The following is an 11,366-nucleotide window of genomic DNA, read 5'->3' on the forward strand; positions in this document are numbered from 1 at the left end:
GGCGAGGGGCAAGAAACGGGGCGAGGGGGAAAACGGGGCGAAGGGGGGAAAACGGGGCGAGGGGGAAAACGGGGCGAGGGGGAAGAAACGGGGCGAGGGGGGAAAACGGGGCGAGGGGGAAAACGGGGCGAGGGGGAAAACGGGGCGAGGGGGAAAACGGGGCGAGGGGGGAAAACGGGGCGAGGGGGAAAACGGGGCGAGGGGGAAAACGGGGCGAGGGGGAAAACGGGGCGAGGGGGAAAACGGGGCGAGGGGGAAAACGGGGCGAGGGGGAAAACGGGGCGAGGGGGAAAACGGGGCGAGGGGGAAAACGGGGCGAGGGGGAAAACGGGGCGAGGGGGAAAACGGGGCGAGGGGGGAAAACGGGGCGAGGGGGAAAACGGGGCGAGGGGGGAAAACGGGGCGAGGGGGGAAAACGGGGGCGAGGGGGGAAAACGGGGCGAGGGGGAAAACGGGGCGAGGGGGAAAACGGGGCGAGGGGGAAAACGGGGCGAGGGGGAAAACGGGGCGAGGGGAAACGGGGCGAGGGGGAAAACGGGGCGAGGGGGAAAACGGGGCGAGGGGGGAAAACGGGGCGAGGGGGGAAAACGGGGCGAGGGGGAAAACGGGGCGAGGGGAAAACGGGGCGAGGGGGAAAACGGGGCGAGGGGAAAACGGGGCGAGGGGGGAAAACGGGGCGAGGGGGAAAACGGGGCGAGGGGAAAACGGGGCGAGGGGGAAAACGGGGCGAGGGGGGAAAACGGGGCGAGGGGGAAAACGGGGCGAGGGGGAAAACGGGGCAAAACGGGGCGAGGGGGAAAACGGGGCGAGGGGGAAAACGGGGCGAGGGGGGAAAACGGGGCGAGGGGGAAAACGGGGCGAGGGGGAAAACGGGGCGAGGGGGAAAACGGGGCGAGGGGGAAAACGGGGCGAGGGGGAAAACGGGGCGAGGGGGAAAACGGGGCGAGGGGGAAAACGGGGCGAGGGGGAAAACGGGGCGAGGGGGGGAAAACGGGGCGAGGGGGAAAACGGGGCGAGGGGGAAAACGGGGCGAGGGGGAAAACGGGGCGAGGGGGAAAACGGGGCGAGGGGGAAAACGGGGCGAGGGGGGAAAACGGGGCGAGGGGGAAAACGGGGCGAGGGGAAAACGGGGCGAGGGGGAAAACGGGGCGAGGGGGAAAACGGGGCGAGGGGGAAAACGGGGCGAGGGGGAAAACGGGGCGAGGGGGAAAACGGGGCGAGGGGGAAAACGGGGCGAGGGGGAAAACGGGGCGAGGGGGAAAACGGGGCGAGGGGGAAAACGGGGCGAGGGGGAAAACGGGGCGAGGGGAAAACGGGGCGAGGGGGAAAACGGGGCGAGGGGGAAAACGGGGCGAGGGGGAAAACGGGGCGAGGGGAAAACGGGGCGAGGGGGAAAACGGGGCGAGGGGGAAAACGGGGCGAGGGGGAAAACGGGGCGAGGGGGAAAACGGGGCGAGGGGAAAACGGGGCGAGGGGAAAACGGGGCGAGGGGGAAAACGGGGCGAGGGGGAAAACGGGGCGAGGGGAAAACGGGGCGAGGGGAAAACGGGGCGAGGGGGAAAACGGGGCGAGGGGGAAAACGGGGCGAGGGGGGAACGGGGGAGGGGGGAAACGGGGGGAGGGGGGGAAACGGGGGGAGGGGGAAATGGGGGGGGAAATGGGGGGAGGGGGGAAATGGGGGGGGGAGGGGGGAAATGGGGGGGAAACGGGGGGAGAGACGGGGTTGGAGACGGGGGGGAGACGGGGGGGAGACGGGGGGGAGACGGGGGGGAGACGGGGGGGAGACGGGGGGGGAGACGGGGGGGGAGACGGGGGGGAGACGGGGGGGAGACGGGGGGGAGACGGGGGGGAGACGGGGGGGAGACGGGGGGGAGACGGGGGGGGGAGGAGACGGGGGGGAGACGGGGGGGAGACGGGGGGGAGACGGGGGGGGAGACGGGGGGGAGACGGGGGGGGAGACGGGGGGGGAGACGGGGGGGGAGACGGGGGGGGAGACGGGGGGGGGAGACGGGGGGGGGGAGACGGGGGGGGGGAGACGGGGGGGGGGAGACGGGGGGGGAGACGGGGGGGGGAGACGGGGGGGAGACGGGGGGGGGAGACGGGGGGGGAGACGGGGGGGAGACGGGGGGGAGACGGGGGGGGGAGACGGGGGGGAGACGGGGGGAGACGGGGGGGAGACGGGGGGGAGACGGGGGGGAGACGGGGGTGGGGAGGGGGGGAGACGGGGGTGGGGAGGGGGGGAGACGGGGGTGGGAGTGGGGAGGGGGGGAGTGGGGAGGGGGGGGAGTGGGGAGGGGGGGGGTGGGGAGGAGGGGGTGGGGAGGAGGGGGTGGGGAGGGGGGGGTGGGGAGGGGGGGGAGACGGGGGTGGGGAGGGGGGGGGAGACGGGGGTGGGGGGGGAGACGGGGTGGGTGGGGGGGGAGACGGGGGTGGGGAGGGGGGGGAGACGGGGGTGGGGAGGGGGGGGAGACGGGGGGGGAGACGGGGGTGGGGAGGGGGGGGGACACGGGGGTGGGAGGGGGTGGGGAGACGGGGGAGAGGAGGGGAGACGGGGAGGGGAGGGGAGACGGGGGAGGGGGGGGAGACGGGGAGGGGGGGGAGACGGGGAGGGGGGGGAGACGGGGGAGGGGGGGGAGACGGGGGTGGGGGGGGGAGACGGGGGTGGGGGGGGGAGACGGGGGTGGGGGGGGAAAACGGGGCGAGGGGGAAAACGGGGCGAGGGGGAAAACGGGGCGAGGGGGAAAACGGGGCGAGGGGGAAAACGGGGCGAGGGGGAAAACGGGGCGAGGGGGAAAACGGGGCGAGGGGAAAACGGGGCGAGGGGGAAAACGGGGGGAGGGGGAAAACGGGGGGAGGGGGAAATGGGGGGGAAATGGGGGGAAATGGGGGGAGGGGGGAAATGGGGGGGGGAGGGGGGAAATGGGGGGGAAACGGGGGGAGAGACGGGGTTGGAGACGGGGGGGAGACGGGGGGAGACGGGGGGGAGACGGGGGGGAGACGGGGGGGAGACGGGGGGGGAGACGGGGGGGAGACGGGGGGGAGACGGGGGGAGACGGGGGGGAGACGGGGGGGGAGACGGGGGGGGAGACGGGGGGGGAGACGGGGGGGGAGACGGGGGGGGAGACGGGGGGGGAGACGGGGGGAGACGGGGGGGAGACGGGGGGGAGACGGGGGGGAGACGGGGGGGAGACGGGGGGGGAGACGGGAGGGAGACGGGGGGGAGACGGGGGGAGACGGGGGGGGGGAGGAGACGGGGGGGAGGAGACGGGGGGGAGGAGACGGGGGGAGGAGACGGGGGGGAGGAGACGGGGGGGAGGAGACGGGGGGGAGGAGACGGGGGGGAGGAGACGGGGGGGAGGAGACGGGGGGGGAGGAGACGGGGGGGGGGAGACGGGGGGGGGGAGACGGGGGGGGGGAGACGGGGGGGGGGGAGACGGGGGGGAGACGGGGGGGGAGACGGGGGGGGGAGACGGGGGGGGAGACAGGGGGGGAGACGGGGGGGGAGACGGGGGGGAGACGGGGGGGAGACGGGGGGGAGACGGGGGGGAGACGGGGGGGAGACGGGGGGGGAGACGGGGGGGGGAGACGGGGGGGGAGACGGGGGGGGGAGATGGGGGGGGGAGACGGGGGGGAGACGGGGGGGAGACGGGGGGGAGACGGGGGTGGGGAGGGGGTGGGGAGGGGGGGGAGACGGGGGTGGGGAGGGGGGGGAGACGGGGGTGGGGAGGGGGGGAGACGGGGGTGGGGAGTGGGGGAGTGGGGAGGGGGGGGAGTGGGGAGGGGTGGGGAGGAGGGGGTGGGGAGGAGGGGGTGGGGAGGGGGGGTGGGGAGGGGGGGTGGGGAGGGGGGGTGGGGAGGGGGGGTGGGGAGGGGGGTGGGGAGGGGGGGGAGACGGGGGTGGGGAGGGGGGGGAGACGGGGGTGGAGGGGGAGACGGGGTGGGGTGGGGGGAGACGGGGGTGGGGAGGGGGAGACGGGGGGGGGAGACGGGGGTGGGGAGGGGGGGGGAGACGGGGTGGGGAGGGGGTGGGGAGACGGGGGAGAGGAGGGAGACGGGAGGGGAGGGGAGACGGGGAGGGGAGGGGAGACGGGGGGGGGGAGACGGGGGAGGGGGGGAGACGGGGGAGGGGGGGGGAGACGGGGGTGGGGGGGAGACGGGGGTGGGGGGGAGACGGGGGTGGGGGGGGAGACGGGGGTGGGGGGGGGAGACGGGGGTGGGGGGGGGGGAGACGGGGGGGGGGGAGACGGGGGTGGGGGGGGGAGACGGGGGTGGGGAGGGGAGACGGGGGGGGAGACGGGGGTGGGGTGGGGAGGGGAGACGGGGAGGGGGAGACGGGGGTGGGGGGGGAGGGGAGACGGGGGTGGGGAGGGGGGGGAGACGGGGGTGGGGAGACGGGGGTGGGAGACGGGGGTGGGGAGACGGGGGTGGGGAGACGGGGGTGGGGAGACGGGGGTGGGGAGACGGGGGTGGGGAGACGGGGGTGGGGGGTGGGAGACGGGGGTGGGGGGTGGGGAGACGGGGGTGGGGAGACGGGGGTGGGGAGACGGGGGTGGGGAGACGGGGGTGGGGAGACGGGGGTGGGGAGACGGGGGTGGGGAGACGGGGGTGGGGAGACGGGGGTGGGGAGACGGGGGTGGGGAGACGGGGTGGGGAGACGGGGGTGGGAGACGGGGGTGGGGAGACGGGGGTGGGGAGACGGGGGTGGGGAGACGGGGGTGGGGAGACGGGGGTGGGGAGACGGGGGTGGGGAGACGGGGGTGGGAGACGGGGAGACGGGGGTGGGGAGGGGGGGAGACGGGGGTGGGGAGGGGGGGAGACGGGGGTGGGGAGGGGGGGGAGACGGGGGTGGGGAGGGGGGAGACGGGGGTGGGGAGGGGGGGAGACGGGGGTGGGGAGGGGGGAGACGGGGGTGGGGAGGGGGGAGAGACGGGGGTGGGGAGGGGGGGGAGACGGGGGTGGGGAGTGGGGAGACGGGGGTGGGGAGGGGGGGAGACGGGGGTGGGGAGGGGGGGGAGACGGGGGTGGGGAGGGGGGGAGACGGGGGTGGGGAGGGGGGGGAGACGGGGGTGGGGAGACGGGGGTGGGGAGGGGGGGGTGGGGAGGGGTGGGGTGGGGAGGGGAGGGGGGGGTGGGGAGGGGGGAGACGGGGGTGGGGAGGGGGGGTGGGGAGGGGGGGGGAGAGACGGGGGTGGGGAGGGGGGGGAGAGACGGGGGTGGGGAGGGGGGGGGAGACGGGGGTGGGGAGGGGGGGGGAGACGGGGGTGGGGAGGGGGGGGGGAGACGGGGAGAGGAGGGGAGACGGGGAGGGGAGGGGAGACGGGGAGGGGAGGGGAGACGGGGGGGGGGGAGACGGGGAGGGGGGGGGGAGACGGGGGAGGGGGGGGGAGACGGGGGTGGGGGGGGAGACGGGGGTGGGGGGGGAGACGGGGGTGGGGGGGGGAGACGGGGGTGGGGGGGGGGAGACGGGGGTGGGGGGGGGAGACGGGGGTGGGGGGGGAGACGGGGGTGGGGAGGGGAGACGGGGGGGGGGGGGAGACGGGGGTGGGGTGGGGAGGGGAGACGGGGGGGGGGGGAGACGGGGGTGGGGGGGGAGGGGAGACGGGGGTGGGGAGGGGGGGGAGACGGGGGTGGGGAGACGGGGTGGGGAGACGGGGGTGGGGAGACGGGGGTGGGGAGACGGGGGTGGGGAGACGGGGGTGGGGGGTGGGGAGACGGGGGTGGGGGGTGGGGAGACGGGGGTGGGGGGTGGGGAGACGGGGGTGGGGGGTGGGAGACGGGGTGGGAGACGGGGGTGGGGAGACGGGGGTGGGGAGGGGGGGGTGGGGAGGGGGGGTGGGGAGGGAGTGGGGGGTGGGGAGGGGGGGGAGACGGGGTGGGGAGGGGGGTGGGGAGGGGGGGGGAGAGACGGGGGTGGGGAGGGGGGGGGGAGAGACGGGGGTGGGGAGGGGGGGGAGACGGGGGTGGGGAGGGGGGGGGAGACGGGGGTGGGGAGGGGGGGGGAGACGGGGTGGGGAGGGGGGGGAGACGGGGGGAGGGGGGGGGAGGGGGGGGGAGGGGGGGGAGGGGGGGGGGAGGGGGGGGGAGACGGGGGGGGTGAGACGGGGGGGAGGGGGGGGAGACGGGGGTGGGGAGGGGGGGGGAGACGGGGGTGGGGAGGGGGGGGAGACGGGGGTGGGGAGGGGGGGGAGACGGGGGTGGGGAGGGGGGGGGAGACGGGGGTGGGGAGGGGGGGGAGACGGGGGTGGGGAGACGGGGGTGGGGAGGGGTGGGAGACGGGGGGTGGGAGACGGGGGTGGGGAGGGGGGGAGACGGGGGTGGGGAGGGGGGGAGACGGGGGTGGGGAGGGGGGGAGACGGGGGTGGGGAGGGGGGGGAGACGGGGGTGGGGAGGGGGGGAGACGGGGGTGGGGAGGGGGGGGAGACGGGGGTGGGGAGGGGGGGGAGACGGGGGTGGGGAGGGGGGGGAGACGGGGGTGGGGAGGGGGGGGAGACGGGGGTGGGGAGGGGGGGGAGACGGGGGTGGGGAGGGGGGGGAGACGGGGGTGGGGAGGGGGGGGAGACGGGGGTGGGGAGGGGGGGGGAGACGGGGGTGGGGAGGGGGGGGAGACGGGGGTGGGGAGGGGGGGGAGACGGGGGTGGGGAGGGGGGGGAGACGGGGGTGGGGGGGAGACGGGGGTGGGGAGGGGGGGGAGACGGGGGTGGGGAGGGGGGGGAGAGGGGAGACGGGGGTGGGGAGGGGGGGAGACGGGGGTGGGGAGGGGGGGGAGACGGGGGTGGGGAGACGGGGGAGACGGGGGGTGGGAGACGGGGGTGGGGAGACGGGGGGTGGGGAGACGGGGGGGGAGGGGAGACGGGGGTGGGGAGGGGGGGGGGAGACGGGGGTGGGAGACGGGGGGGGGGAGACGGGGGTGGGGAGGGGGGGGGAGACGGGGGTGGGGAGGGGGGGGAGACGGGGGTGGGGAGGGGGGGGGAGACGGGGGTGGGGAGGGGGGGGAGACGGGGGTGGGGAGGGGGGGGGACGGGGGGGGAGACGGGGGGGGGAGAGGGGGGGGAGACGGGGTGGGGAGGGGGGGGAGACGGGGGGGGGAGGGGAGGGGGGGGGAGACGGGGGTGGGGAGGGGGGGGGAGACGGGGGTGGGGAGGGGGGGGGAGACGGGGGTGGGGAGGGGGGGGAGACGCGGGGGTGGGGAGGGGGGGGGGAGACGGGGGTGGGGAGGGGGGGGGAGACGGGGGTGGGGAGGGGGGGGGGAGACGGGGGTGGGGAGGGGGGGGGAGACGGGGTGGGGAGGGGGGGGAGACGGGGGGGGAGGGGGGGGGAGACGGGGGTGGGGAGGGGGGGGAGACGGGGGTGGGGAGGGGGGGGGAGACGGGGGTGGGGAGGGGGGGGGAGACGGGGGTGGGGAGGGGGGGGGGAGACGGGGGTGGGGAGGGGGGGGGGAGACGGGGGGTGGGGAGGGGGGGGAGGGGGGGGGAGACGGGGGTGGGGAGGGGGGGGGAGACGGGGGTGGGGAGGGGGGGGAGGCGGGGGTGGGGAGGGGGGGGGGGGGAGACGGGGGGGGAGACGGGGGTGGGGAGACGGGGGGAGACGGGGGTGGGGAGACGGGGGGAGACGGGGGGGGGGAGAGGGGGGGGGACGGGGGGGGGAGGGGGGTGGGGAGGGGGTGGGGAGGGGGTGGGGGAGGGGGTGGGGAGGGGGTGGGGAGGGGGTGGGGAGGGGGTGGGGAGGGGGTGGGGAGGGGGGAGGGGGTGGGGAGGGGGGGGAGACGGGGGTGGGGAGAGGGGGGTGGGGAGACGGGGGGGGGGGGAGACGGGGGGGAGACGGGGGTGGGGAGACGGGGGGGGGGGAGACGGGGGTGGGAGACGGGGGTGGGGAGACGGGGGGGGAGACGGGGGTGGGGAGACGGGGGGAGACGGGGGTGGGGAGACGGGGGGAGACGGGGGTGGGGAGGGGGGGGAGACGGGGGTGGGGAGGGGGGGAGAGACGGGGGTGGGGAGGGGGGGAGAGACGGGGGTGGGGAGGGGGGGAGAGACGGGGGTGGGGAGGGGGGGGGAGACGGGGGTGGGGAGGGGGGTGGAGACGGGGGTGGGGAGGGGGGGGAGACGGGGGTGGGGAGACGGGGGGAGACGGGGGTGGGGAGACGGGGGGAGACGGGGGTGGGGAGACGGGGGGAGACGGGGGGTGGGGAGACGGGGGGAGACGGGGGTGGGGAGACGGGGGGGAGACGGGGGTGGGGAGACGGGGGGAGACGGGGGTGGGGAGACGGGGGGAGACGGGGGTGGGGAGACGGGGGGAGGGAGACGGGGGTGGGGAGACGGGGGGAGGGAGACGGGGGGAGACGGGGGGTGGGGAGACGGGGGGAGACGGGGGTGGGGAGACGGGGGGAGACGGGGGTGGGGAGACGGGGGAGACGGGGGTGGGGAGACGGGGGGGAGACGGGGGTGGGGAGACGGGGGGAGACGGGGGTGGGGAGACGGGGGGAGACGGGGGTGGGGAGGGGGGGAGACGGGGGTGGGGGGGGGGAGACGGGGGTGGGGAGGGGGGGGGGAGACGGGGGTGGGGAGGGGGGGGGGAGACGGGGGGTGGGGAGGGGGGGGGGAGACGGGGGTGGGGAGGGGGGGGGAGACGGGGGTGGGGAGGGGGGGGAGACGGGGGTGGGGAGGGGGGGGGGAGACGGGGGTGGGGAGGGGGGGGGGAGACGGGGGTGGGGAGGGGGGGGGAGACGGGGGTGGGAGGGGGGTGGGGAGGGGGGGGGGAGACGGGGGTGGGGAGGGGGGGGGGGAGACGGGGGTGGGGAGGGGGGGGGGAGACGGGGGTGGGGAGGGGGGGGAGACGGGGGTGGGGAGGGGGGGGGGAGACGGGGGTGGGGAGGGGGGGGGAGACGGGGGGTGGGGAGACGGGTGGGGGGGGAGACGGGGGTGGGGAGGGGGGGGGAGACGGGGGTGGGGAGGGGGGGGGAGACGGGGGTGGGGAGGGGGGGGGAGACGGGGGTGGGGAGGGGGGGGGAGACGGGGGTGGGGAGGGGGGGGGAGACGGGGGTGGGGAGGGGGGGGGGAGACGGGGGTGGGGAGGGGGGGGGAGACGGGGGTGGGGAGGGGGGGGGAGACGGGGGTGGGGAGGGGGGGGAGACGGGGGTGGGGAGGGGGGTGGGAGGGGGGGGGGAGACGGGGGTGGGGAGGGGGGGGGGAGACGGGGGTGGGGAGGGGGGGGGGAGACGGGGGTGGGGAGGGGGGGGGGAGACGGGGGTGGGGAGGGGGGGGAGACGGGGGTGGGGAGGGGGGTGGGGAGGGGGGGGGAGACGGGGGTGGGGAGGGGGGGGGAGACGGGGGTGGGGAGGGGGGGGGAGACGGGGGTGGGGAGGGGGGGGGGAGACGGGGGTGGGGAGGGGGGGGGAGACGGGGGTGGGGAGGGGGGGGGGAGACGGGGGTGGGGAGGGGGGGGGAGACGGGGGGGGGGGGAGACGGGGGGGGGGGAGACGGGGGGGGGGGGAGACGGGGGGGGGGGGGGGAGAGACGGGGGGGGGGAGACGGGGGGGGGGGAGACGGGGGGGGGGGAGACGGGGGGGGAGACGGGGGGAGACGGGGAGACGGGGGGGGGGGGGGGAGACGGGGGGGGGGAGAGACGGGGGGGGGGGGAGACGGGGGGGGGGGGGGGGGAGACGGGGGGGGGGGGGGGGAGACGGGGGGGGGGGGAGACGGGGGGGGGGGGGGGAGACGGGCGTTTCCCCGGGAAAGGGGCCCGTCCAGCGGCTGCAGACTCCGCCTCTGCTCCCTCCCCAGGGCTCCTCACAACAGCCGCGCTCTCCACAGGAGATCCCGGGGCTGCGGGCCCCGCCTCACCGTCATGATCGCTCCGCTCCCGGCCTCCGGCTGCTCCCCACAGCTCAGCGTCTGCGCCCAGCTCCCTCATCCACTCACCCGCCCGACCGCTAGGGGAGCCCGCGGGCTGCACCCGGGCTGTGATTCACCATCTGGCCGCTAGGGGAGCCCGCGGGCTGCACCCGGGCTGTGATTCACTGTTTGGTCGCTAGGGGAGCCCGCGGGCTGCAACCGGGCTGTAATCCACCATCTGGTCGCTAGGGGAGCCCGCGGGCTGCACCGGGCAGTGATTCACTGTTTGGTCGCTAGGGGAGCCCGCGGGCTGCGATTCACTATTTGCTCGCTAGGGGAGCCCGCGAGCTGCACCCGGGCTGTGATTCACTGTTTGGTCTCTAGGGGAGCCCGCAGGTTGAACCGGGCTGTGATTCACTATTGTTTCGCTAGGGGAGCCTGCGGGCTGCACCCGGGCTGTGATTCATTATTTGGTCGCTTGGGGAGCCCGCGGGCTGCACCCGAGCTGTACTTCACTCTGCGGCTGCTGCGGGAGCCCGCAGGTTGAACCGGGCTGGAATTCACTATCTGGTCGCTAGTGGAGCCCGCGGGCTACAAGCGGGCTGTAATTCACCATCTGGTCGCTAGGGGTTCTCGCAGGCTGCAACCTGGCTGTGATTCACTATCTAGTCGCTAGAGGAGCCCGCGGGCTGCAACCTGGCTGTGATTCACTATGCGGCCTCTTGGGGAGCCCGCGGACTGCACCCGGCTGCAACGCAATAACCAGCCGCTAGGGAAATCCGCGGACTCCACCGGGACTGGAGCCGGCAGGCTGTATTCGAGCTGCAGTACAGCGGGAGGCCGCTAGGGAGGAGCCCGCGATCCATTGGCAGCATTTTCATCCAGTATCATTGCTGATGCCAAGTGAGCAATGAGTTGGGTAAATCAAATGTTAATGTTTCATGACCCTTTGTCTGAATTCGAAACTGCCAACTATTTAATTCTAATTCCTGAATCCAAAATGATACCTATTTTTTTCCTTTTACCGATGATGACCCTTCCAGAAATTCATAGTCCTATTTGACCAGCAGCTGAGCTTGACTGTAAAGTTCCCTCCATCACCAAGACCATCTATTTGCACCTCAGTAACATCGCCCATCTCCACCACTGCCTCAGTCCATCTGCTGCTGAAACCCGGAGTCCATTCCTTGGTTAAACTTTAGATGTGACAGCCTTTACAAACTAAGACTCTTTCAAAAGCCTGCTGCCTGTATCGTAACTCACTAAGTACTGTTCACCCATCAGATGTGTTCTTGCTGACCTGCTCCAGGAATGTCACAAATGTATGATTCTCATTTGCAAATCCTTCCATGACCTTAACTCTCTGTAACCTCGGACTCTCCAAACTCCTCTAGTTATGGCCACTTGCGAATTCCTATTTTTCATCACTGCTCCACTGGCAGCCAGTTGCCTGGGTCCAAGCTCTGGAATTCTCTCCCTACACCTTTCCAACTCTCTTTAAGATGTGCATTAAGACTTTAAGGAACCTTTAGATTAATA

At 76.3% G+C, this 11,366-nt stretch overlaps 1 protein-coding gene across 1 annotated transcript in view; it reads right to left on the reverse strand.

The window, feature by feature from the left end:
• Positions 1-9,954, reverse strand: part of atox1 (antioxidant 1 copper chaperone) — a 37,019-nt gene extending 27,065 nt beyond the window's left edge. The window contains exon 1 of the mRNA XM_072512606.1: positions 9,837-9,954. Coding sequence (XP_072368707.1) covers positions 9,837-9,842 — 6 coding nt within the window. The 5' untranslated portion in view covers positions 9,843-9,954. The remainder of the gene's footprint in view (positions 1-9,836) is intronic.
• Between the last annotated feature and the right edge of the window lie 1,412 nt (positions 9,955-11,366).

The sequence above is a fragment of the Scyliorhinus torazame genome, chromosome 7 (assembly GCF_047496885.1).
Source record: "Scyliorhinus torazame isolate Kashiwa2021f chromosome 7, sScyTor2.1, whole genome shotgun sequence".
NCBI classification, from domain to species: Eukaryota; Metazoa; Chordata; class Chondrichthyes; order Carcharhiniformes; family Scyliorhinidae; genus Scyliorhinus; species Scyliorhinus torazame.